The sequence below is a fragment of the Callospermophilus lateralis genome, chromosome 13, assembly GCF_048772815.1.
Source record: "Callospermophilus lateralis isolate mCalLat2 chromosome 13, mCalLat2.hap1, whole genome shotgun sequence".
Lineage (NCBI taxonomy): Eukaryota > Metazoa > Chordata > Mammalia > Rodentia > Sciuridae > Callospermophilus > Callospermophilus lateralis.
Genome location: NC_135317.1, coordinates 77,544,157 through 77,572,001, shown reverse-complemented (window position 1 = coordinate 77,572,001; position 27,845 = coordinate 77,544,157). Strand labels below are relative to the sequence as shown.

The window sequence follows — 27,845 nt, the reverse complement described above, 5'->3', positions numbered from 1 at the left end:
CACCCACATGAACTACTGTGAAGAATTGGGGGGCGGCGGAGGGGGCCCAGAGCCAGTGAAGTAGTAAACATGGCTTCAATTTGCTAAAGTAGGGGAAGAAGAGACTCAGAAAACAAAGAGCTTGTTCAGAGTCCAGCCCTGGTGAAGTTCTAGAAGAGATTGAATAAACTGATCTTATGATCACCTCCCAACGGATGTCCCCACTTCTGTCCTTGTGAACCCTAAACCTCCATGCTTTGTTCTCTGTCTAGCAACCAGAGGGAACCCCTAGGTCGAATCATGCCATATCCACTCGGAACCCTCCAGCGGCTTTCTGTCTTCCTGGAAGAACAGCCAAGTCTTTACGGTGGCCAGCAAGACCCAAGAGGATCGTGGCTGCTGCTGCTCTAACCTCAGGCATGGCAGATGCTCTCTCCCAGCCTCCCTTGCTCTACCCAACTAGCCTCCTGCTCTTGGCCTTCACCCTTCCCGTTCTCCTGGCCTGGAGTTCTTTTCCCGGACACTGCTTGACTTACTACCCCAGGTCTTTGACCAAACGTCAGGTTCTCGATGCAGCCTTTCCTATCATCCTATGTAAACAACCCCCCTTCCTCATCTTTGACTTAAATTTTTCTCCATAGTTCTCATGATTCAATATATTGAACATTTTAACTTATATCTCCTCCTCACTAAAATGCAAGGTTTCTGAACTCGGAAATTTTTGCCGCAGACCACTGCCCACCACATAGTCATGTTCATCAACTTTTCTCTGCTTGGGAGGGAGGGAGGGAGAGAGATGGTGGCATCGGACTTAGAGAGCTCCCTGGCTTGGAGGGACCAATCGTCCCAGGTTCCCAGGACTGAGAGGGTTCCTGAAACAAGGGACTTTCAGTGCTAAAACCAGGAAAGTCCCAACGGGTCCCCTACACAGGACCAGCCAGTCTCACCTACTTCCACGATACGATGGATGTCTAGACTGAGAGTTCCCAGGAATGGCACAATCTCACTCTATCCTCTTTCTGGCACAGCCTCCCACGGAGTCTGCCTTGACAGCCCTGCAGATGAGATGCAGAAATGTAGGCTGCTAGATAGTATATTTAGGTGGTTTGTAGCTGGCTGAGCAGCCAGACGTGTTGATTAATGGACCCATGTCAGGCTGGTGGGAAGGCTGCCGCAGAGAGCCATCGAGCTGTCTCCTGGCCCAGATCTGCTCCACAATCTATTGGGGCTGTGGACGAGAACACGGGAGGCAGAATGGAATTTGCCAGTGGCGTGTACTAGAGAGGGAAATGCCCAACATCTAGACTGTGTTTTGAAATCATCTCAATAGATGGAAATGATAGGCTCTAAGTAGAGACCTAAAATCCAACAGAAATAATTTTCTATGTAAGATTTAAGAAAAACCAGGCCCCTCCACTTTTTTTTTTTTTTTTTTTTGGTACCAAGAATTGAATCCAGGGCTGCTTAACCACTGAGCCAAAACTCCAGCCCTTTCTTATATTTTTATTTAGACATAGGGTCTTGCTGAGTTGCTTAGGGTCTCACTAAGTTGCTGAGGCTGACTTTGAACTGGCAGTCCTCCTCCTGCCTCAGCCTCCTGAATCACGGGGATTACAAGGCATGTGTCACCACACCCAGTAAAAAACAGTCATCTCAAAGGCACAGAGACCAGGCTTAATCGGATTTTGCTTGTTGTAAGTCAAGTATGTAGTCGACCACATGCTCCGTCTACTGTGAGAGCTAAGACTGCAGATGCCACCTCCGGCTGTATTAATAGACACTCAGAGCTGTGAAGAGGTCAGGGGAGGGTCTCGCTGTCCTCCTCCTGGGGGACACGCCTGGGCCCCGGGTCCAGCTCTGTACCAGGCGAGAGGCAGATCACTTGCGTCAGCTCCATTTCTAGCAATTCCAGGACACAGCACCCCACCAAGTACCTTTTCCTCCCTCCCCTTGGCTGGCTGTCCCTACAGCACCATTTCCTCTTCTAGCAGAAAAGAGGTCATTTCTTTCCCCACCTCCCCTATCTTAGTTCCTTGGAGTAGCCAATCGGTTCAGGACCGTGGAGTCGATTAAGAGACAGAATACATCCCCATAATGTCTTTTTCCACCAGAAGCAGAGATTCATTTCAAGCAGCTGTGAGCCACATGGCGGCTGGGAAGCAGCAGGGCCTGGTGCCGGGGAGCCAGAGTCGCATCCTTCTGGTTGAGTGACTTCTCCCTTGCCCCAGGAGCTCACAGCTTTTCTTGGTTTCCTATTTGTAAGGGAGGCGTCTGAGGGAAACAGGGATAGACCAGAGGCAGAAAATGGTATGGGGGATTGGGGACTCCCAATCTCTGTCCCTGGTCTGACGTCTATCCAACCACAGGCTCATTTACAAGCATTTTGAGTTAAGAGGGACCTAAAGGGACTCTAAAGCTGCTGGGAGCACTTCTTAGGCTGCTATGACCCAGTCCAGGGCTCTTTGGGTGGCAGTGGGTGTGCAGATTCAGGAGCATTACGGGGCTCTGGATGCTTATTTAGGGGAAAAGTACTTTGATTTTCCATGTTGTGTGAGCTGGCCAAGAAAGGTGTCAACTGCTGATGGATGGTCCTAAAGAAAAAGAGACGGTGACTTCCGACTCTGGCTCTCTATGATTGGCGCCACCCTGTCCCACCTCTTCCCTATAGAGCTTCCTAATCATGGAGGGCAGCAAATAGGCCACACCCACCAGGCCAGCTCCAGCTAACGGTAGGATGCGGATTGGACGATTCCAAAGCTTATCTGGAAAGCAGCCTGGGAGGGGGCAGGAGGGTCTGCTGGGTGAGCGAGGGGACAGGGAGCATGGATAGATGTGGAAAGATCTGCACCCTTCCCTGAAGACCATATGCCTTAGAAGAGCATCTGTGAATGGGCGTCATTGAAATGGAGGCTGAGTGGGAAGGGGCAGAGGGACTGTCCCAACTCCCTTCTGCTGTCTATAAAAAAAGCCGAGGCCTGAAGCAAGTGTCAAAAATTCTAGCCACTGCAGACTGGCCACCAGAGATTCTCAAAGTGTTGTCCCCACTCTAGCGGTATGAGCATCACCTGAAAACCTGTTAGAAATGCCAATTCTTGGGCCCCACCTGTCTGTTGTAGATGAACGAGTCTGGGGCCAGGATGTGGCTCCTCTGTGTTTACCAAGTCCCACAGGGGGCTCCATTGCAGGTCTAAGTATGGCAGCCCTGCCCAGGAGGAAGGAACCTTCTAAAACAGCCCTTTGCTAATGGTCTCCAGATCCCTGCTCTTGGTGATTATGGATGCGGCCTCTCCCTCTGGCTTTGGTGAGTGATCATGTTCTAGGTCTGTGGACCCTGATGTTCTATCTGTCCCTAGTCTGGGTCTATCTGTGTATACACTTGCAGTCGTGGTGGTTTAGAATTGGCTTCCAACAAGTCTGCCACATGTTTTCTCTATCACAGGGGGACCCTAAAGCTCACAGTCACATTATTTCAGTCTTGGGAAACCCATTCCTTTCCCAGCCTGTCTCAGAAACAGAGTACGGTCACCCAGGAGCCTTGGGCTCTGGCGTTACCCTCAGGAGCCTTGGGCTCTGGCGTTACCCTCTTGTTGGCCCATGGCCACCCTGCTGCCCTTGGCTCAGTTGGCTTCCCATGTTCTTTTTCACATGGGGGTTGTCAGAAGTCAAATCCGTTAAAACAAAACAAAACACCACACACACAAAAGCAAACCAAGTTCATTGCAAATTTTGCTGAAATGGAAAGGAAAGATAAATGCAGCAATTTCCTATCCCACAGTCTTCCCCTCCTCAAATCCTCTTCACCCCACTCCCCCTCCTGCCCCAGCTAGCCAAAGTTCTCACTGTCTTGATGATTTGCAATTCTCTGCATGACTCTGCCTCTTGGGTTTGTTTAATTAGAAATAGGCAGGGAAGTGCTTCCTATGCACTGGCATGTTAATTGCTTATCAGAGAAGGAGAAGCGGGGACCATGTTTGGAGATGGAAATTTCCGTGCTCTCTCTCTCTCTCTCTCTCTGCATCTTTATGTGTGTCTCCATTTTTGTCTTCCACCCCTCTCCTAGCTTCCAGTGTAATCTTCCTCCTTCTCTTCTTTGCTGGACATCATTGGCCTCTCCTGCTCTTTGTCCCTCTTCCCTAGCTCTCCTGCTCATAGCTATAGGGACTCTCTGGGGGTGGAACAGACCCAGAGACTAGAATTCAACTGAAAAGAAAAAACTCCCCACCCCCATCACTGTCAGCCTGTGAAGAGATCCCAGGGCAGAGAGCTCTTCCTTTGCTCTCAGAATGCAAAGGATGCTTTTCTTTTCATTTTTGTCCCCCTATCCCTTATCATTGTTGTTATTATGATTGTTTATTTTTATTTTTTACAAAACAGGAGAAAAGAGTGAATCAGGTTGGGGGCAGGTGACACATTTCTCCACAAAGGTACAAAATTGCCTATAGAAAGTCAGAGCCAGAGAGCCCAGGCTGCCTAGATGACGCGTTTCTGGGCATCCCTCTCCCCAAATGTCCTTCAGGCCCAGCTGGGGTCACTTCCACTTTGGGGTGATCCCCCAAGATGGGAAGGAGAGGCCTCCTTCAGCCCTTGCCCAGGAGGGGAACGAGCAAGCAACTGAGACTGTACAAAGAAAGAGAAGAGGAAGGGGTGTATCCTGTGGGCCAGGGCCTGGGGACACAGGCAGGGGAAAGCCAAGCAGAGGCCCAGCAGCCTCTGGGCATGTAGATAATGGGGAGGTGGGAGGCTCTAGCCAGAGTCCTTCCTGTTCCTTGGACATGTTCCTCATGAATGGCAGCAGAGGACCCCAGAAGATAAGAGCAACATTTTGGAGGCCTCAGGAGAACCCCTGGGAGCCACAGAGGCCCTGTGTCCTGGTCCAGCTGCCAGGCCTCAAGCACGTGGGCCCTTGCCGCTTTCCTGGCAGGGCATCTGGCCCAGATCGCTTCCCTTTTGATAAAAAGTAGTCCTAGTTATTTCTCTACTGCTGAGAACTGGCCGAGCTTCAGGAATTTTGAGACAATGGTGGCAACAGTGTCTCCCCTTCTGAGGATCGGGACAGCTTCCTCCCTGGATTCCAAGGCAGGACAAGGGGTGCAGACACCACCCGGATGGACGGGGCACTCCAGCCCCAGAAAGCCCAGGCTGGAAAGAGAGGCCGCCCACCCACCCCCTGTCTGGGCTGGCCTGTGCCAAGGTGGGCCATGAGCCCAGCTGCCAGCAGGAGGACAGCGAGAGCCAGGATGGCTATGAGCCCAGGCCGGTCCCCAAGGGCTCTGTGGCAAGGAGTGGCCTCTTTAGTCCTGGCCCATACACAAGCCAACTGGGTGTGGGCATCAGCAAAGGCCACTTGCAGGCAGGCCCAGTACTCTGTGGCCTGAAGGAGGCGGGTGATGTTGTAGCTGTGGGTGCCCCGGGGTAGGCGGGCCAGAGCAGTGGCCCCCTGGCCCCGGAGAGAGGAGGCGATGGACCAGGTGAGGTTGGTGGAAACTGTGTTGGGTGGGGGAACCCAAGAGAGCAGAATGTGATAGGGGTGGGTCTCCTGCACCCGCAGCTCCAGTCCCTGTCCCTCATTCCTGCCTGGCTGCGGGGGAGCATGGCCAACCACCACACTGACTGTCTTAGTGTCAGCCCCCACCAGGTTCTGGGCCACACAGGTGTACAGCCCTGCCTCTTCCACTGTCACTCTCCGCAGCTCCAGGGTCCCCTCGGGGTACACCCGGTATCTCCTGCCCGCATGGGCTGGTGTCAGTCGAACCCCAGTTGGAGTGACCCAATAGATCTCAGGTTCTGGTTCAGCCAGTGCCCGGCAGTGCAGTACCATGGTCCCTCCGCTGGCCACCTGGAGGCTGGGGGGGAAGCTGCGGGGGGAGATGAGGGGCAGGCAGTGGTCCGTCATTTCCCGGAAGGGCACCTCACGAACTGGGCGTCGCTGGAGATCCGGGGGCTCAGCACACAGGGTGGACTGTGGCTCAATGAAGCGGACACGGGTGCCCGTGGCATTGGCCCAGCGGATGACACAGTCACAGCGGATGGGGTTGCCGTGGAGCCCCACCTCCTGCAGGTTGGGCAGGGACTCCACCGTCTGATGGTGCAAGGCACTGAGAGCATTGTTGTTGAGCATGAGGGTCTCCATCTGGGGCAGGTGGTGGAAGGCGCGGGGGTGGATGAAGGACAGCCGCGGGTTGTTGGTGATGTCCAGCTTGGTCAGCTCGGGGAGGTTGACCAGGGCGAACTTGTCAATGGAGACCAGCTCCTCCATGTTGTTCAGCCCCAGCTCCTTGAGATGTAGCATGTTAGCAAAGTCCCCTGGCCCCACCCGCTGCAGCGGGTTCTTGTTCAGGTCTAGGAACTTGAGTCCAGGCACCTGCTCTAGGGCCCGCCTGGGCACCCGGGCCAGCTGGTTATCATAGAAGGAGAGGCTCTCCAGGTTTTGCAGCCCTTCCAGGGCATAGTCGGAGATCTCCTGCAGGCTCATACCCGCCAGCACCAGGCTGCGCAGGTTGGCCAGCGGCCGGAAGTTCATGTCCAGGATGGCATCCACCTTGTTGCCACCAATCATGAGGATCTCCAAGTTGGGCAGCATCTCAAACCAGCGGCTGTCGATGGCCCTGAGCAGGTTGGAGTTCAGGTGCAGCCGCAGCAGGTTGCTGAGCCCCGCGAAGGCCCTGGGGGCGATGCGGTAGAGCTGGTTGTGGTTGAGATAGAGCTCCTGCAGGCCAGCCAGCCCCTCGAAGCTGTGGTCCTCCAGCCGTGCCAGCTGGTTCTCCTCCAGGTGCAGGCTCAGCAGCTGGGGCAGGGCCCGGAAGTCGCAGTCACGGGTGTCTGAGAAGCTGTTCTGGGATAGGTCCAGCTCTGTGAGGTTGGCCAGGTAGGCGAGCTCACTCTGGTCCACGCGGCTGATGCTGTTGCTCTGCAGCAGCAGAGTCTGGGTCCCTGCAGGGAGCGCTGGGGGCACCGCCGTCAGGAACAGGTCATTGCAGTCCACCGTGGTGGCCTCTCGGTAGGAGGAGCGAGGTGTATACCAGGGCCGGATCTGGCAGGCACACTGAGGGGGGCAGGGCACATGCCAGGGCACCACGGGCACAGCAGCAGTGGCACCAGCCACACAAGCTAGCAGGATGGGGGCTACGAGGAGCCTCATGATGGCGCTGGGGGACAGGGGACCATCCACAAGTAGATCCAGTCCTGCTTTTCGCGTTTTGCAGGTTGAGGGTCAGCAGCCCTGCCAGGGCCTGGGGAACTGCCGTCCCAGGACAGTCATTCTATGTGGGCATGGGTGGGCGTCACTCTGTGCCCTCCTGGGTGTGGCTCCTCATCCTCGTGCGCTGGGTCTGGGCCTGTTCCCTCATCGCCATGGCCCGTCACAGGCAGCCCTGGAAGGAGAGGGTGGAGAGTTAAGGAGCAGCAGGAAGTAGATTCCACCCCCTTCCCTTCGTCCAGTCTCTCTGTTCAAAGGGGCAGCAGAGGGACTACTGGAGCCAGGCTTCGTGGGTTCTGTCCTACTGTCCTTAGGCTTTCGTGTCCTTCTCTACCACCTGGCTAGCAGCTGACAGAGTCCTCCAGGAAGAGCCCTGGGATAGTGAAGGGGTCATGGGGCAGTGTCTGGAGGGAGTGTGGACAAGCTGGGATTGCTGTCTTCGGAGTCATTCTGAGCCCACAGACATGTGGAATCGATTCTTCAGCCTTTCTTACCTCTTTCCTCCTTCCCTTCCTGGCTCACTTGGTAAATGCCAGATAAAATGAGAATTTCTAGAAACCCCCCTGGTTTTGTAGGTGGGAAGTGGGTGGTGGAAACAAGCCCAGCTTATAAAATCTGGAATGCGCTCCCCAGACCTTGTAGCAGAACGACGGCAGACCCTGATCCCACATCCACAGAGGCTGGGGAGGTGGGCTGGTCCTGCCTGGAATCTGCTTAGGCTTTCTTGGTTGTGTGTGGGGTAGGGGGGGACTGCTTCTCTCTGTGGCCATTTCCCACCCTGGAGACAGGGACTTTCCCTTCCCAGTAGCTGCCACAGTGACCCAGGAGGTTGTAGGGTTCAGTAGCCTGGGGCTGAGCTCTGCTGGGAAAACCTTCTGTGACCTGGCCTGGCCAGCCTACTTCTGACTTTTCTGGTTACCACCTGCTCACCCACTGTGCACAAGTCTTCCAGGTTGAAGTCACAGTGACACGCCACCCTTTCTTATTGTCTCTTAGAAAACTACTTGTTCTTCAAGACTCAAGCTCATCACCTCCCACAGAAAGCTTCTCCTAACCCTCCACCCCTGCAGGCTCGGGGGCTGGCCTCCTGCTCCAATAGTGTCCACATTCCCCACTGGCACAGCCCTGACCACATCTGTGCAAAGTATTCTCCAACTAGAGACCTGTCTTGCTAACTATTGTGCTAACTGTTGTGCCAGGAGCATGAGACAGGTCCTCAGTGAGTACGTAATGTGGGACTCAAGCCCCTTCCCCCAGGAGCTCATCCCTCCCACCTAGAATCCAAGCCTCTGCCGCTTCCTCCCTCCTGGCTGTGGATAACCAACCCAGGTTCTCTCTTGGACCCCAGGACCAAGCCAGGCTGCCCTGGAGGCAGGTTCAGCCTTGACCTAGAACCAAAGATGGAAACAAAAGCAGGTCAGACCCCCATGCTTCCTTCTTAGCCTGGTCTGACTCCTAAGTGGAGATTCCAGGTGGACTTTCAGTCCCAGATTACCAGGGAAACGTACAAACACTGTTGGCACCTACCATTGATTGGCCAGGACTCTATGAAGATCCTGAACATCTCATTTCACTTAACCCTCACGACATGCCTAAGAGATAAGCTTTCACATCCTTAGTTTGCAGATGGAGAAACTGAGGTTCAGAAGAGTCCAAAAGCCTTGGCTCAAGCCCTGTAGCTGGCACACAGCCAGAGAGAGGAAGCAACCTGTCTGGAGGTTGTGCCAGCTACACAGGCTTCTCTGCCCCCAAGTCTGGGTCCAACCTGCCTTGTTCCCCCGAGGCCTGGGGTGCACTGGTGCTGCAATAGGAGGCTGGTACCCGTTGCTATCCTTACTAGGGAGCTGTGGAAAGCCCAGAACTTTCACAAGAAGGGACAGCATGCCTCCAAGCTCCCAAACTCTCAACTCCCCAGAGGGGCTCTTGGCCACTCCACTGGGCTTCCAGGATGCTAGGGAGGGAGCAGCTGGAGGCAGGGTCCCTTCCCTGAGTTGGAGAGCAGTGTGCCTGTTTACTTCCGACTGCTTCCCACTTTCCTCTGCAGCTATTTCTGAAGGTGGAAAAAACAACCATGACTTGAAAGGCACAGAGGTTTGCGTAGGGGTGTGTGTGCTGACACGTCAAATTCAGGGGAAACAAATACACGTGTGCACATGTGCTCACACGCCAGCACACATGTGCAACGGAAGCCTGGGGAGCCCAGCTGCCCAAGCCAGGGATTGGGGTCAGGGACAGGCCATGGGGGAGGGCGGGTTGTGGTGTGCAATGGGGGCAGAGAGGAAGCAGCTGAGTCCTGAAGTGGTCCCTGCCAATGAACGGGACCTAAGCTTCTGCACATTGATGTACCAGAGGGCACTGACCTGTCCAGACCTAGCACAAGAGAGCAGATCCACCTGCAAATAGACCCAAAACTTGGCTGTAGCACTCACTAGCCTGGGAAAGCTACTTGATCTCTCAAGCATCCCTTCCCTTATGTGGAAGACTATCGTTGGAATTAAACAGGTTGGTGTGTTGCACACAGACCTCTGGACTTCTCCCAGGGTTGGGAGGTTCTCCAGCCACAGGGCTTCTCAAGGCACAAAAAAAAACCTGGATCCTAGAGCTGGATGTGGTGGCGCACGCCTGAAATCCCAGCGGCTTGGGAGGCTAAGGAAGGAGGAACGTGAATTCAAAGCCAGCCTCAGCAATTTAGCAGGGAGCTAAGCAACTTCGTGAGACCCTGTCTCAAAATAAACTACAAAAAAGGGCTGGGGATGTGGCTCAGTGGTAAGTGCCCCTGGTACCGAAGGAGGAGGAGGAGGAGGAGGAGGAGGAGAAGGAGGAGGAGGAGGAGGAGGAGGAGGAGGAGAAGGTGTTGAAGTTGGATCCTAGGACTCAACAAGTTCCCACTAAGCTTGCCTGCTGGGGGAGCGGGGCGAAGTGGGTGGGTGGGAGCTGTGGGCTGAAATAGATCACATGTCACAGCTTCAAACAGTGCTATGCTAGGTGTGGCCCCAAAACCTCAAAATGATTGTGAGTCCAAGACAGTTCCCAGGTGGAGAGGGTTCTACAGGAAGGGCCCCAGCCTGTCCTCAACCTTTAGATGCCGCCTGGGCCAGGGCTTCTCTCTCCTCCAACACCTCTGTTCTAAGTGCTGAGTCAGCGCTCAATGACGCAGAGGGGACCCAGAAACCACTGAGAAAGCTCCACTCCAGGCAGCTCCCCGCCCCTGGCCTCTGGGGCTGCTGGGCCATCTAGGTGAGGCAGAGCTCATTCCTGGTGGACCCAGAGCCTAGAACTGGGTGCTGGGATCCAGGGAGAGGCAGGGATTGGTGACTCCTGTTCATACTGCCCCGCTGACTCCCTGGCATGGCACAGGCCCAGACAAGTCCTGCCTCTCCTTGCTGAGCACACAGCCCCTTTCAGGATGGAGCTGGGAGCTGCCCACTCACCTGCCATCACCATTTACGGCTGTCTTGCACATGGCCCACGCCTGCAGGCTGATTAGCAATTCCTATGGGGAGCTGCGGTGAAAGCTAATTGTCTTTTATCTACAATCTCCTGGGTGATCAGGAGTTCAGACCATCACGTGTACATTTTCCCCCACTGGAATGCAAACTCCTTGTGGCAGGGCCCATGTCTTACATGCTTTCTGTGTCCCCAGAGCACCAAGTGTAGGAAAACATGTAGATCACATGTACGTTTTATTTAATCCTCTTATCAACCCTGTGTGCAGGGAGAAAAGGAATTATTAGTTTCATTTTGCCTGGGAGGCAAGCGAGGGTCAGAAAAGTTAAGTGATTTGTCAGAGGTTGCACAGCTTTTATGAAGCGGGGGCAGAATTCCAGCCCTGCATCTTTTACTGTGTAACCTGCCCCACCAGCCCAGCCCAGGGGATCAACACCTGCTCTGCCCTAGCAGAGTGCAGGGCGGGCTCCCAGTGCCAGCCTCCTTGCAAACTCCTTTAGAGACAGACCTGGGTCTACAAATCTACCTGACTCCCATCTGCAGGGCCTTTGAGCCCTTCCTCTCGGAAAGGCTTTGTGGGCAAACCCAGGTGAAGCACTTCCTACAGGGAGCATCTTGGATGCTTCTAGAAGAGGAAGTGTGTGCAATTGATCCTCTGGACCCCCCCCCCCGTGAAACTACGCCCCTTGGCAAAGCTCTAAAGGAAGAGTTTTGGGGACACTGTTGTCAGAAGCTGGCGCTGTGTCCTTCCTCCTTTGGCCCCGCCCCCAGCCCAGCCCGGTGCTCCCGCCTGGCATCCAGAAGGAGGCGGTGGCGCCCACGGTCTCTCCCTCCCCTCCTCTCCTCCTGGTGCCCCGCCCCAGCCCCTGGGAGCTGAGGGTCCAGAGGGAGGACGGCAGGCGGTGATGGATCGCCTGGCCTTGGCTGCTTCGGTGCCAGGTCCCCCTGAGCTGCGGAGACAGATGGGCAGCATAATTGAGTGTAGCGTTGATAAACTCCGGCCTCCTCGGCAGCAGATAAGCGCCGGGTGGGAGGGATGCAGGAGGAGGAGGAAGGCCGGCCCTCCCTCTGCACGCGGGGCCTCCAGCTCCTCGGGGAGGTGAGAGGGCCCCTCACTCCCACCTCTCATTTAATCACACGCGAGCAGAACCTCGGGGCTGGAGGAGGCCTCAGCGTTTATCTAGTCTTCCAGAGTCTGAATTCCATAAATAACTTAAGCCAAGGGGGATGGTGGAGGGGGAGAGCCCGGGCCTTGCGATCAGGGTGGGAGCCTGGCTCCCTGGCTGTCTGCTGTGTGACCTTGGGTAAATTACTTAACCCTCTGAGCTTCAAATGCTTTAGCCAGGACTACAGAAGTGAGGAGCAGGGAGTGTCTGTTAGTGCCCTTCACCCCACCCCGCCCCCATGGTGGCCTTTCTTTTCTTTTTCTTATCTCTCTCCTTTTGCAATACTTTTATAATGTTGAGTATAAAATATTCACAGCAGTGTGCAAAGGGCACAACCCCCAAGTTCAATGAATTTCTAGGTATGCAGATACCGGCAACCACCACCCAGATCAAGATATTAAAACTCCCAGCACTCCAGAAGGTTCCCACAAGCCCCCTCCCAGCCAGTACCCCCCCCCCCCATCAGTCAGTTCATCTTTGAAGCTCTCTCCTTTTCCATCACTACTTGAGACCAGGGACTTTGAGATTTAGGTGACTTTAACACTGGGGAACTTTAAATCCACTGAATTCATCCTCCTACCTCAGAGTGCGCCATGTTCTCAGGATCTCATATGTAACCCGTGGTCAGCAGAAAGAGATCCTGAGCCTTTTTTCCTGCTCTGGAGTTTAGACATTGCTTTACACCTTAGGGCCCCAGCTCTGGCTGAACTCCTTATGACCTGGGCCTGCCTATGCCAGGCCACCTTGAGGCACGAAGATGGCCTGGTGACTTCCTGGCCCCCAGACACCTAGATCTTCTTATTGGAAAGTTCTGGGGCACTAAGTAGGAGAACAAATCAGAGGTGACTGGGAAGGAGAGGCCCAGCCCTATACTCCTAGCCCTTTTTTCCCACTAGATGTCTCACATTCAACTTGTCCCAAAGCCAACATCTCCTCCCACCAGACCTGCTCTTGCTTCTTTGGTCCCATCTCTGCCAGTTGGCATCACCCCGGCCAGTGCCCAGGACTGGAAATCCCCATCTTGATCCACCCGCTCCACATACATACTTTCTCTTTCCATTCTTGCTCTTGACCCTTACGAGGGGCCTCTCTTGTGTTCTGCTGCTCACTCCAGGGGGACCCTCTTGTTCTCAGACACGTGATGCTCAACCCAGCAAACTGCTGTTCTCTTCCACACCTTGCCATGAATACCCTTCTCCAACTTCAACCATCAAACTCCTCTTGAATCATAAAAACCCATCCCAAGGCTAGGAGTGAAACTCAGAAGAGGGCTTGCCTGGCATGCAGGAGGCCCTGGGTTCCATCCCCAGTCCTGCCTGTCAATCAAACACACCAACCCAAATGCCACCTTCTCTTTGATGAGGTCCCTGATGGCTCCCACGGCTGCCTGAGACGGAACAGACCCCACAGCACCTGCGTCAGCATTCTGCAGGGAGTCTGTCCACCTAGTCAGTCTGGGAGCCCTGTGAGGGAAGCATGGCTTGCCACCCATTCCTGGGTATCCAGGGCCTGGCAGCTCACTTTCTTTGCAGGGTTAGGGGGTGTTCTCCTATGAACTGGGAACCCAACCAAACTGTATTTGGTGAGCCACAAAAACAAAATTTAAAGTGGATACAGTATGCATCTTTAAAAAGATGAAGTGGAATAGGAGATGTATGTGCATCGACTAAGCGTTGTTTGAGGCGCTTCCTCCCAAGCCCCACTTTTACAGACACACCCACTTATGAACAGGACAGGATGCAAAGTGCCAGAATTCACCTGGCCTCAAAAATCATTATTCTCAGCCCAGAGTGGCTGTGCATGCCAGTAACCCCAGCGGCTGGGGAGGCTGAGACAGGAGGATCGCAAGTTCAAAGCCAGCCTCAGCAACTCAGTGAGACCCTGTTTCTAAATAAAATATTAAAAAGGGCTGGGGATGTGGCTCAGTGGTTAACAGCCTCTGGGCATCTCTTTTGGTGAGGTGAGTCCCTTCCATGTGACAATACCGAGGGCTTCCATGTATCAAGATGTCCATTTGCTGGTTACTATATGCACCCCCGCCCCATAACCCTGTGAGGAAAGTGCTTTTTAGATGAGAAACTTAAGCTCAGGGAAGCTAAGGGACTAGACCCACAGCTAGTAGGTGAAGAACCAGATGGACCCCCGAAGGGTCTCACTCACCAGTCTTGGCTGTTTGGCTGATTCTGTTTCCAGAGTTTACCTGACCTCCCCGGGGTGGCAGGGCAGAGCAGGTGGGGGCCTCTTTTGGACAGGAGCTGAGGTTTCCTTTGTCTGGCCTTGCCCTCCCCTCCAGTCTGGGTGCCAGGGGCCAGGGTTCCAGTAAAAAACCCTTCCTGGGCTTGGGGAGGAAGGGACCTGTCACCGGGCAGCATTCTCCACAAGGCCAGGTCCCTGGCTGACCCGGCAGAGGGCATGAGAGCTGGATTTCTGGAAGGGAGCCTGCCTCGTTATTTCTTAATTAGGATGGAGGGCACCAGCAGGTAGCACACAGTCATTTCCGTCTGATTGCACTGCACCAAAACAGGCTGCAGGGGAGCCGAGCCAGCCTGCTGGGCCACGGAGAGCAGCTCCAGGTTGAGCCTGCCTCCTCTCGCTGCCAGGGCTTCTGCCCATCCTCAAGGAAGCTGTCTCTGACCCCCAGTGCCCTCTCCTGGGGTGCTTAGGTCCCTCTATCAGCACCTGGTGCTTTTCCCTGCAGACTGTGAGCTCCCTGGGGCAGGAGCTGTGCTCTAAGTTGCCAGTTCTTGCAACAGGCTGGCACACAGTAGGACCTCAGAGAAAATTTGAAGGAGAAAGACGAAGGAAGGAAGAAAAGAAGGGCCAGGAGGCGCAAGGCAGGGGGCAGGGGCTGGTTGTCCAGAGCTCAGGAGCCCCAAGGACCCGCTGCCTGGGAAGTGGGCTGGCTGGACTGACCCTTCTGCCTCTTTCCTTGCCAACTTCACAGAGACAGATGCCAGCCCAGAGCTTGTCTTCCCTGGGCACACACCCCACCCTCCTTCCCTCCATGGCCACGTTAGTTTTTCACTTATCACTGGCCTCAGGGTGAGGAAGGCGCTTATCTCTGAGTCAAGTTTCTGCCCCTGGATTTCACATAATCCTATGCTAACCTTCACCTTTCTGGAACTCTCTCCAGAATTCTGCACGCTCCACCAGCCTCTTTGGGAGCTCAGGGTAGAGGTTAAATATGGACTGAGTCCTGTTGCTGGCTGGCCCTGGGATCTTGAACATCTTCATTTGGATTCTTCATCTATAGGATGGGGAAAGACCTGTCTCACAGGAGAATCTAAAGAGGATGTCTACACAGTAGCTGGTTCAGTCCAGTTTCTTTCCTTTGTATCCACTTCAATTTGTTGGAGACCTGGGGCTGCATCTTGTCTTCTAGATCACCTTTGACCTAGGTGATCAGGGAACCCTCTTTTTCTGAGCTTTTCCACTGCAGGCTGATACTCCTTCCTAAGAAAATCTGTCCTCTTCTGTGTCACCAAAAGCATGCCCTGGGCCCTCCAGTCCTCAGGACAGCTCTAGGACCCAGTGCATGGGTAGACCCTTGATGTCTGATACGGTGCTCAGCCAATAAACCACCCAGCTGCAGCCGTTCCCATGTAGGTGAGAGAGCCTCTGTTCTCAGGAGCTCCCTGCAAGGATTGAGAGGGCTGCTCAGAGAGGGTTCTAACCTTCCAGCTTGATGACATCCTACAGACATTCCACTTTGGCCACAGTCACCAGCCAGATGGGCAGTCATGCCCAGCTGCTGACCCATGAGCTTCTCCAGCCTCCCTTCTGGGATCTGGACAAGTTGTGCGTTAAAGGCTCCCTCCCACAGCCAGGGTCTCGGGATGCCCCCTTAGCCACAGTAGATCACTGTGAGCTAGGGGCAGGACAGGGGAAGGAGAGGGACAATTTCAGAGAGACGTAAGCAATGCTCTTTCCTGTCCTCAAGCCTTTGCACACACAGTGTCCTTGCCCTGAGGTCCTCTCCCTTGATTGCATATCTGGAAAATTCCTTTCTGTCTCCAAAGCTCATTTGATACTGCACCTCTGTGCTATTCCCTGATCCTCTGCACCCCTCCATTAATCAGTCCCTTGCTCCCTCTACCCCCCAAGATGATGCTCGGCTCCTCTCTGACTGTAAGCTGCCTGAGGGCAGGGGCAGGGCTTGGTGGCCCCACACTGTTAAGGAGGTGGTGCTGGGGAGTAAGTGCTGCTTGAGAGGAGTTTCAGTCTCTCTCAGGGCTGTGGTGCAGGGGGACAGACCCTGCGGGGCGCGGCAGGGAGGGGGGCAGAGCGAGCAGGGAGCAGGCCAGTTAAACACGGAGAAAGGCCAAACCCTTCTAACGGAAAAGGAAAATGAAATCAGAATGAAAATTGATGAGGCGGAGAGAAAAGGAGACTCGTTTCATCAGCAGGTTTGCCAGATGAAGCTCAGAGATAAATCACACAGCGGAAGGAGCCTTGGTCTCGCGCAGGACTCGCGCCTTCCCCCTCTGTCAGCTGTCTTGGGCAGGCCACCGAGATAAATGGCTGCAGCTGAGGCCAATGGTGGTTTTTTTTTTTTTTTTTTTTTTTTTTTTTTTTTTTTTTTTATCCTTTCCCCCTCTAACTGCAGTGAGAATGGCCTGTCAGTTCTCACCACCTCTTTTAGGGCTGCCCTGGCCATTCCCTCACCTAGTCCTTTCCTTTGTCCCTCCCCAACCGCACAAGACTCTCTCTTGCAGTCCCCCGACTCCCCGCTCTTGCCTTCTCCACCTCTTGCCCAGCTTCTTCACAGAGGAGGCAGAGGAGGGCAGGGGAGACAGCACAACAGGGACAGACTTTGCAGTGTGGTCCCTTCTTGCCCTAGGCCTTGGGCTCCTCATAGGAAAAGCGAAGGGGTTGGGCTAGAGTACTGGTTCCCAAACTATGGTCCCTGGGCCAGCAGTGCCAGAAAAAAAAAAAAAAAAAAAAAAAATTGGAGGCCTGTCCAGCCCTCCTCATCAGAGCCTCTGAGGGTGGGTGGGGCCTAGTAACTTGTGGTTGAACAGACTCTCCAGGTAATTCTGATGAACACCTGATAACCTCTAAGGTTCAAATCTATAAACCAAGGACAGTGACACCTAGAAGTGCTCAATTAAAAAATATATGTGGCATACACCTGTCATCCCAGTGACTCAGGAGGCTAAGGCAGGAAGATCATGAGTTCAAGGCCAGCCTCAGCAACTTAGTGAGGCCCTAAGTAACGCAGTGAGACCCTTTCTCTAAATAAAATATAAAAAGGGACTGGGGATATGGCTCAGTGGTCAAGTGCCCCTGTCATTAAATTTAACCCTGGGTTAAATGCCCAGTCATATATATATATATAAAGGCACCATTGTTACTACCCTGACAGATTATTCCAGAACCCCTCCCTATCCTGGCCACAAGGAAGTTCTATCCAAGGAGCATTAACAGAGCCTTGATTGTATACCAGATACTTCATGCATACGAGGGACTAGGGATACAAATTACAGGTAGGGCAGATGGAGACTCAGGTTAAAAACAAAAGAAAACTCTGGATTAGGGTATAAAAGTTGTCACAGAGCAAGAATGGCAAGGTTCAACCTAGGGGGAGACCACGACTCTACCTCATGTAGGAAGTTGGTCAAATCAGAGGAAATTTGCTTAAAAACATTACATGGTGCACAAAAAGATGGGTAAATTGGATGGTCTGCAAATTTTCCTTCAATAAAACTGTTTTAAAAAACTCATGGGGAGTGTTGCCTGGAACAGCAGGTCTGTGGATGCAGACTGCAGAAGATGTTCTGCATCAGGAGCCGAGAGCCTGGGATAAAAACAAAGGAAGTGAATTCCAAGGAGACATTCCTGGTAGGTCCTGCAAGTGTGGAGAGGACATTGTCTGCACATGATAACTGCAGGCAGAGGGCAGTGGGAGAGGGCAGATAAGCCAGTAACCACTACAGTCATCAGTATTCATATTTATCAAGACCAGATGCACCTTGTAGGTGAAATCTTCCATACTCACCACCCTGTGTTGTATGTCTGAATGTATGCCCCAAATTCATATGCTGAAAACTCAATCTCCAGGGACCTAGAGTTGGGAGGTGGGGCCTTTGTAGAGGTATTCAGATCATGGAGGCTCCATCCTCTGGGATGGATCAATGCTGATATGAAAGGAGGGCATTTGGTCCTTTTTTTGGTCTGTCTGCCTTCTGCCATGTGAAGATGCGGTATCCAAGGCTCCCTCTTGGAAGCAGAGAGCAGTCCTCACAGACACTGGCACTTTGATCTTGGACTTCCCAGCCTCCAGAAATGTGAGAAATAAATTTGATCTTTATAATCACTCAGAGTGTGGTATTCTTTTATAGCAGAACAAATAAGACATATTTGATTCTCACAGATGCCAAGACCCCCATTTTAGTGGAAAGAGCATTGAGTGTCTTTCCCAAGATCCAAGCAAACAGGTGATGGGGATGAGGCTTCCAAGTCCAGTCTTCTCTTCCCAGCGGGAGGGCAGTGATGTTAGAGGTAGCCACTGATGGAGTTCGACTGTGAACCAGGCCTTGGGGTAGGGCCTGAGTGGAGCGGAGTGACAGCACTGTTTTCGCAATAACACTGCCATGGGGGTGACTAGTCCATCTCACCAATGGTGCCCAAGGACATTAAGCTGGTAAAGCAGATGCTGAAGCCTGTGCTCTAAACACCAACCCTACACCTTCTTCCAGCCCCATTCTTCCTTAAGATCAGAATGGAATGGAGGAGATTTTCAGTTGACTTCTTTTTTTAAGTACTGGGGATGGGGACAGGGCCTCTTGCATGCCAGGCAGGCACTTGAGCTATACCCCTAGCCCAGCTTCGTCTTAATGAAGCTCCTTAGGGTTTGGGCCAAACCAAGAGAAAAATCAGTCACCTGGCTTAAGCACAGTAGCCCTTCTTCAAGGGAAGGAAGGTCTTTACCAGTCGGGTAGGGGCTCCCTCTCCTCCATGCCTACCCATGCCTTCCGAATCCAGCATGCCAGCTGGGGGACCAGCAGACTGCTCTCATCTGTGATCAATAACAGGCATAATTCAGTGACTGTGGCAGGGACCAAGGAGTGTAGGTTAAATCAATATTTAGAAGCTTCAAAATTAAACTAATTAAGAGCAAACCCTAATGATTTTTTTACTGTCTGGGAATAAAAAAAGATAAAAAGCCCACCTATATTTCATGATTCTACTTTAGTAGCTGGTAATAATTTGGAAAGAGCAGAAAATGGAAAGTACTCCCAGCCCGCCGTGTTCTGCATTGCGGGAGAGGGAGCCCTGGTCCTCCCGAAGAGAAGGGGGTGGGGAGAGAAGGGGTGAGGTGAACGAAGCAGAAGTGTACATAGCACAGGCTGCAAGGCCACTGGCTTGGGAGGGGGGCATTGTCATGGGTTGAACTATGTCCCCCTATAAAGGTACATTGAAGCAATTTGCAAATGTGACCTTATTTGAAAATAGTCTTTACAGATCAAATTGAGTGAAGATGAGGTCATCAGGGAAAATCCTAATCCAGTGTGACGAGTGTCCCTATAAGAAGAGGAAAATGCCATGCAAAAGCACAGTCACGCTGTCACACTTCAGACCATGTGCTATGGAGGTGGAGACCCAAGTGCTGCCACTGTGAGCCGAGCCGTGTCACCATGGTTGGCCACCACCAGAAGCTAGTGGAGGCCAGGAAGAATGTTCCCCTACATCCTTCAGAGGGAGGGAGACCGTCCTTGACTTTGGCTTTCCAACTTCTAGAACTTGAGACAATACATTTGTGTCATTTTAAGGCCCCCTTTGTGGTACTTTGTCATGGTGGCTGCAGAAAGCTAATAGAGATCCTGATTCTAGTCCCCACTCTGCCACCTACCAACTGAGCAAACTCAGGCAAGATGCTTAACCTTGATCATGCTCAGCTTTCTCCTCTGAAAAGTGGAGATAAGACTATGACTTCCTAGCTTTTTGACAGAGATGTACAGACGACTTGAAAACAACACGCACCGTGAGCTCAGAGTGCATCACCAGGCTTGTTGCTTGGTAGAAAGAATCTGGGAAGACTTGAGAGCCATCTGTCAGATGAGCAGGGTGTCCTGCCTACTCTCAGGACCATTCTAAAGATCCCGTCAGATCGAAGGAGTGAGGTCACTTTGTGTCATTGGAGATCTTACATACAGAGTTTTATTTACTATCTACTTTACTGTAGTTTTCTTGTATGTAAAATGAATGGATTGAACATTATTTTAAAAGAGTTTTCCAGCACCATTCTCTGGGCTTATATATAAATACGTATGTCTGTAGTGTGTTTTAGCAGCCCCAACTTTGGTTCTCATCCTTAAAGCCTAGTACAATTCAGAGGGATGTCAGCCACGCCTTGCTGAGAGGTGAGGAGTTGTCTGGGACCTTGCTCCTTTCTATCCCTGCGGCCTGAGTTAAGCCCAGGGGAGCAGAGCAATTGTTCTTTGTCCTCCCTGGAGCTTAGTAGGCATGAAGGGAACAGAAACCTCACAGGTAGCAAATAAAATCTCTATCGATCATGAGATGGCTTGCATTCCCAGTCCAGGTGTTTACCTTTAATATATGTATGTCCTTACGCTCCACCACACCGAGCCCTGGGGCTCTGTCCTCAAGTGCAGTGGGACAGCAGCTGAGCCAGGGCTGCTGCTGCTCGGCAGGAGCCTGTTCTAGGCTCCAGTGGGAGAAAGTTCTCAGGTGGTCTCAGAATTTCAGAAGGAGCAGCACTTGAAGCAATCAGGGGTCCCAAGTGTGCCCAGGGGTCACCTTCCTGTCATGTGACAACCAACATTCTTCCCAGACAGGTATCACCATCTATGGCACAAAAGTCTCACAGGGATAGGCAACATCACTATGGCAGCCACCATCATCTCAATGCCACCACGCCATCGCCACAGTCAGCCCACCCACGTCACCGCCGTATCCATCATCCTCAGTGTGACCCGCAGCATTCTCTGCTTGCTGGCATCACCATGCTCCATGGTGAATTCCTTCCACTAGCATCATCATCCCCGTCCACTGCCACCATCCTGGTCGTCGTAAGTACCTTGGTTATCATAGGAACGTGTATGTGGCCTCGCTGCTGTGACATGCATAAGATCTGAAATAGATGTGGATTCTGCCTTGAGAAATATGCATGAGACCTCAGGAGCACGAATGTGAGAACAAATGGCTTCACATGTACACAGAGGTGCACACGAAGAGAAGTGTGAGTGTGGACGAGGATGCATATGTGCAGAGTGCCAAGAAGGGGAATGGCATTGGAAGAGTAGGCAGGGGACAGGCCTAGATGAGGCCAGAAGGGTTCTGCCTTCTGCCAAAAGGGACATTGAAATGGCAATCATTTGCTTCCTGTTATCTCTGTTTCTCAGCTCTGGCTGCAGCATAGAATCATAGAGGATTTTTTTTTTTTAAATATCTTTACTTGTGGATGACAACAACGCTTTTCATTTCTTTTTATTTATGTGTGATGCTGAGGCTCGAACCCTGTGCTTCACACAAGCTAGGCAAGTGCTCTACCACTGAGCCTCATCTCCATGACATCCGGGAGCTTTACAATCCACCAAAGCCTACATCTCCCTCTAGAGCAGTAAACCAGTCTCTGGGGAGGGAAGGACTGGGCTTGGCATTGAAAAAAAAATTTTTTTTCCAGGATTTCTTTGTATGTAAGTTTTGATCAAAACTAAAGAAACTATTAACAAAACATGAACCCCATCGTCATTGATTCTGAAGTATTCAGAAGAGTACTGATGTCTGCAATTTACTTTCAAATGCACCAAGAATAAGATGGATTGATGGGTAGATGGAGAGAGAAGGGAGAAAAGCAAGTGTAGTGAGAGGTTAACCATAGAAGCTGAGTGGGGGCGTGCGGTTGCTCTCTGTAAAATTCCTTTAACCTCACTGTTGGAAATTTTCATAATAAAACACCGCGGGGCGGGGGAGGGGATCCCCAACTGGTTTTCCTGCAAAGCCAGGGCTGAGAATCGCTGGCTCTGAAGGAAAATCCATAAGCAAGCGAGTTTCTCTTTCCACTCCCCCGCTCCCATCGTGAGTCAAAGAACAAACCGTGTTTCTCATCAAACCAATCAGACTCTAGTCCGGGGCTTCCCGACCTTTCTAAGCCGAGCACACAGACTGGCGTATTTGTGCAGAGCACCAGGGGAGGAGGGGGAGGCGTGGGGACGCCTGAATGTCCCCGGGCCCCACAGGGCTGCCCTGTGCTGGAACCCCCACAGACAGACCGGTGACCGACTCTGCTCTGTGCAGACGCCTCCAGATCTCCCATTCTGAAAGCCCCCGGCTCAGCATTTTAGTTGGGATTCAAACCTTTCCTGGGGAAGGCAGCAGCCCCGAGTCTGTGTATTGCAGAGTGTGCGGCTGTGTGGGGGTGGGGGCCGGGGCGGGGGCCGGGGCTGGAGGGAGGAGGCGGCAGGAAGGGCCGCCCTGCCTCATCTGAATGCTCCCCCACGCCCTGGCCCTGGCGGGGAGCGCCATGGCAACGCGGTGCTCTTTAAACACAGGGGCTTGTGCTGCCATCGCGAAGCAGCATTAGGCAATTTAATTAAGGAGCTGGCAGCAGACAAACTTTGTGAGTTAAAGGCATTTTATTAAATCCCATTGTATTATGCAGCTCAGTTCCCCCAGGAGCCATGGAGCTGGGAGAAGTATTTGCTGGGGTTTTCTTTTCCCTTCTTTGCTTTTTCTGGTCCTCCCTCCTGCTCCATGGAAGCAAGAGCATAGAGGGACCCAGATGTGATCGCTCACTCTCCCCAGCCTAAGGCTTCAGTGTCCAAAGCAGTTATGTGAGGGCCAGCACTAACCTGGGCGCTCCTGCGTGTTAACACACGGAGCTCCACCCCCACCTCTCAGTGGGAACTACTAGCTTCCCATTTTACAAATAAGAAAATCGAGGTATGCAGAGGCTAGGTAACTCAAGAGGAGTGTGGCTTGGCCCCTCACAGTTCTGGAAAGGCCCCCTGGCCTCTAAGTTCTGGGGGTCCCTGGGGCTGGGGACCTCTTCAGCCTCCCCAGGTGGTTGGCCTGGCTTGACCCAGAGAGCTCAGCCACCCAGAGCTGTGCGTTCCAGTGCCAGGGCCCCACGGAGCAGAGGGACATACTTTTCAGTATACCAATGTCCACTGAGCCCCACCCTGTGCACAGCCTTCTAAGGTGAGGCAGACAAGGCACCTGCCTTCCACACTGGCACCCAGAAGCATCCTTGGGGGCTGTTTCCTCAAATCTAAAGAGGAGGTACTAGTATATGCCTTGTTTAGCAGAAATGGGTGCAATACAATTAGCAAGTTGCATAAAGGGTTTATTCTCTGCCAGGCACTTGCCATTACCTTTTTTTTTTTTTTTAATATTTATTTGTTTTAGTTGTAGTTGGACACGATACATTTATTTATTTTTATATGGTGCTGAGATCGAACTCAGGGCCTCATATGTGTGAGGCGAGTGCTCAACCGCTGAGCTACAACCCCAGCCCTGCCACTATCTTTTTAAATCCTTATATCATTCCCATTGAGCAGTGGAGGAAACTGACATTAAAAAGGAGTTAAGACTCCTGCCCAAAGTCATGCAGCTAGTAAGGGGCAAGAAATAGTGCTCTGTTTTTGTTTGTTTGTTGTTTTTGGTACCAGGGATTTAATCCAGGGCACTTAACATAGCACTTAAAACAAACAAACAAACAAACTATATATATATATAGTTGGTGTGCACTACTGTGCCCTGCTCAGAAATAGTGCTTGTAATATATGATTACAAATGGACATCTACACATGTAGTCACTTGTATATATCATACACAACATGCATGTACTTATGCATATTTATATAATTATATAAACAACAGCTTTGAGATATAATTCATTCACTATAGATTCACAATCCATTGTGGTTTATTTCACAGCTCAGTCTTCCTCTGTCTTAGTCTATTTGGATATCTATAACGAAATGTCATAAACTGGGTAATTTATAAACAACAGATTTATTTCTCACAGTTCTGGAGGCTGAAAAATCCAAGATCAAGGTATCAAAAGATTCAGGATCTGGGCTGGGGATGTGGCTTAAGCGGTAGCGCGCTCACCTGGCACGTGTGTGGCCCGAGTTCGATCCTCAGCACCACATACAAACAAAGATGTTGTGTCTGCCGAAAACTAAAAAATGAATATTAAAAAAAAATTCTAAAAAAGAAAAAAGATTCAGGTTCTGATGAGGACCTGCTTCCTGGCTCTCATAGGGGAAGGCTGTGGTCTCATGGGTCCTCATGTGGTGGAAGGGACCGGTGGCTATATGAGGCCTCTTCCACAAGGGCACTAACCCCACTGGTGAGGGCACCACCCTCATGACCTAATCACCCACAAAGGCCCCACTTCCTGAAACCACCTTGAAGATGGCTTCAACATGGGAATTTGGTGGCGGGGGCACACATATTCAGATCACAGCAGCCTCCAGACTTAAGCATATATTATTATCATCTGAAGGAAGAGTTAGGTTTTCTGAATGTGAGGCTTCTCCTGGGGGCTTGCAGGATCCAGCCACAAGGCTCTTCCTGAGGCAGCTAGCAGGCCTATGACTGCCCCCTCCCTCCCTCCTGTCTCTTCTCCGCCCTCCCTTCTCCTTACTCCTCATCTAGCACCATCTTCTCCCACCCCATGAGACCCCAGGCTTTTACCTGCTTCCAGGGTCTCTTCTATCTGCCCACATTCCCTCACCCCACCTGGCAGAGACTGAACCACAGCATTGGGCACCCACTGTGGGCACTTCTCTGAGAAGTTCCCAGGTGGGCAGTCGGGGAAGACAGAGCTGGCTGCAGAGAAAAGCCAAATGGCTACCTGGAAGGGCTGACTGGCCCCACAGCACCGTCACCCAGGCCTCCCCAGAAAGTGACCCTCAAGGGTTTGGCATTCAGAGATCTGGTCCGGCTGCATGTGATGGTGCACGCCTGTAATCCTGCTAGGGAGGCCGAGTCAGGAGGATTGCAAGTTCAAGGCCAGAGTAGGTAATTTAGTAACACTGTCTCAAAATAAAAGATAAAAAGAGCTGGGGGTAAGACTCAGTGACAATCCCCTGTTTAAAGAAAGAAAGAAAGAAAGAAAAGAGGTCTGTCCTGGGTGGAAATCAAGTGTTCCAATTACAACTTTCCCATTTACCATCTACAGGAGAGTCTCACTGAACCTCAATTTCTTCTCATCTTTAAAATGGGAATAAAAATAACCCCACTGCTGGCCTTGAATTTAACAGGTACAATTTATTGAAAGCTTACTAGGTGCTAGGCCTTTTGCAAAACTTAAAAAAAAAAAACAAAAACAAAAAGAAAATAAACCTAATCCACACAACCACCCTGAGACAAATAGTGTTACATTTATTGCAAGGGAAATGGCAGCTCAGAGAGGTTAAACAACTTGCCTGAGGTCAGACGGCTAGTACGTGTAAAGCCACGATTCAAGTGCAGCACTGTGTGATGCTGAAGACCCTGCTTTCCTACAGGCTGTGAGAGAGCCTACAGAACAGGGTGCTTGCAAGCAGAAAGCCTAAAGCAGGAGTATCCTCCTCCCACACCTCCTTATCTCTGCGGTAGCTCAGTCAGTTTTCTTGCAGTGAGATAGGAACAAGAGCAAACCCATTGCAGTGAGCGTGTGCGTGTACTGATGCTTACACATGTGCTTGTGCGTCGGGGGAGGCAGCGGGCAGAGGCACAATGCCAGACCAGGTGGGAAAGCTTAGAGGGGAGTGGATTTGGAGGCTGTGTTTGCAGTGTTGCTCTCCTGGGCAACTCGGATGGTGCCAGCTCGTCTTCCCAGGGAATTAACAGGGGGACCATTCTCCCCTGTAATGATGATAAAAATCCTAATAATTAACGTGGCTATAGCTTATGTTTCTCTGGTGCCTCTGTCCCCAGACCTCAAAACTCTAGGCAAATAGCAAATCTGCTGGCTTTGAAGCTGTGTCCCTGGGACTGGGAAGCCTTAGCTACTGCCAGATTGCCTGTCTCCTTCAACCGGGAGACAGGTGCAAACGTGCCCAGGGCTGTCCTGGGCCAGGAGATGCCCTTTGAGTGCCACTGGATGAGCTGGGAAGCGACCCAAGATGCTCCACTCGTGGCTGAGTACTCCATCACTCCTTAGGTCCTGGGTTCATTCTGTGGCCATGAGTAGCAGGGCAGGCAAGGAAGGAGGAGGACGTTCAGTTCTTCAGCCACCTTGCAAAGAGCAACCCCCACCCACTGCCCTCAGTGCTCCCCCACATAGCCAGCTCTGCTCAGGAAGGACTGCCCCTGCGACTGCTGCCTGGAGGAAGGGGGACTAGGGTCCATCCAGGAGAGTTAGTCCCTGCAAGGGACAGTTGATGGTGACTCTGGCCCCAGCCAGGAATCATTACACATCAAATGTCTAGTTTAAACAAGTGATTAGGCAGCTGTACCAGAAATGCACGTGTTTCCCACAGGGAGGGCCAGGAACTTTCTAAGGTGGCCAAGGGGGTCTTCAGCCCCATATTTTATAGGAGCAAGGGGTTTTGCTCCTATAAAATATTTTCCAATGAATCTTGTCTCGGGCAGGCACCCAGGGGTTCCATGAGCCAGAATCTGAGGGGCTCAGAACCTCACAAATTTTCACATGCACAACCAACTCCTGGTGGCATGGGCAGCCACCCACACTGTGATGGGCATGAAGGACCCTGAGCAATTTAAATGGACGAATAATCTGACACTCTCATCACAGCAGTGGCTTCAGCCTCCCCGTGCAGGTGTAGCCAACAGACTTTTAAAAAAATCTTTAATTTATTTATTTACTTATTTTTATGTGGTGCTGAGGCTCGAACCCTGCATCTCGCACTTGCTAGGCAAGCTCTCTGCCGCTGAGCTACAACCCCAGCCCTCAACCCCTAACACACTCTTAAAACAATGACTGGGGCCAGGCATGGTGACGCACTCCTATAATCCCAGTGGCTCTGGAGGCTGAGTCAGGAGGATTGCAAGTTCAAAGCTAGCCTCAGCAAAAGTGAGGCATTAAGCAACTCAGTGAGGCAACCCTGTCTCTAAATAAAATATAAAATAGGGCTGGGGATGTGGCTCAGTGGTTGAGAGCCCCTGAGTTCAATCCCCAGTACCAAAATCAAAAAAACAAAAAAACAAACCCCAAAACCAAAAACGAAAAACCAATGACTGGATCTGGGTTACATTTCTTTCACTTTCTCCAGGAGCTTCAGGACGGGGAGGGGTCAGAAGGGACGACTGTCAGACACTATGCTTATCAGATATTTATGCTGCTGGCATCTCCAGAGAGAGAGCCCTTGTAACCTCTTGAGTCCTCGGCTGGAGTGGAGAGCTCTGGGAATCAGCTGTGTTGCATGCAGACGTGTTCTCGCGTGAGCACAGGTGCATTTTTCTGGAGAGGATGCCCACAGTTTTGATGAGATTCTCAGTGGGGCCTCTGACTGCCCCCCAATGTTAAGCACAGCTTTGGCCCTTGCTTGGTTCTGAAGATGATGGGTTGGCCTCCTGCCATGGGGATGACTTCATCTATCAGAACTCAGGGGTGGATTTTGAGGCTTGACTTCCACCCTCTTGGGGAGGGGGCTCCAATGAACATAGGGGTGCTCCGGGAGCAGGATGATGCCGAGGAGCCTCGCCAGGCAGAGCGGTGATGGAGTGCCTTCCTCATCACATCGTTTTATTCCCACTGTGACAGCTCCATATCTACCGTTCCCTGTCACCCTGCTGACAGCCTTCTAATGATGAAAGCAGCGTCAGTGTCATATAAATTCCTCCCGAACCCCAGGGGCTGCACCGAGACCAGGTTCAGGAAGCTGGGAACTCAGTGCTCTGCACGGCATGGTGCAAAGAACAGAGACTTTAGGATGAGAAAGACTTGAGTTCAAATCCAACCATGTGGCCTCTTCCCAGGTGCGTGACCTTGAACTCGCTACTTAACCTCTCTGCCTGTCAGCTTCCGTGCCATAACATGAGAATAGTAGCTCACAGGGTTATCTTGGGGATTCAATAGGATAATGCTGATAGAGAGTCAGGCGGGCAGTGTCTGGCATACAGCAGGTGTTCAATAGTGA

At 52.0% G+C, this 27,845-nt stretch overlaps 1 protein-coding gene across 1 annotated transcript in view; it reads right to left on the bottom strand.

Moving 5' to 3' along the window:
- Positions 1-4,887: 4,887 nt before the first annotated feature.
- The window catches only part of Lrrn2 (leucine rich repeat neuronal 2), a 62,909-nt gene continuing 39,951 nt past the window's right edge, over positions 4,888-27,845 (bottom strand). The window contains exon 2 of the mRNA XM_076831603.1: positions 4,888-7,349. Coding sequence (XP_076687718.1) covers positions 4,979-7,117 — 2,139 coding nt within the window. The 5' untranslated portion in view covers positions 7,118-7,349 and the 3' untranslated portion in view covers positions 4,888-4,978. The remainder of the gene's footprint in view (positions 7,350-27,845) is intronic.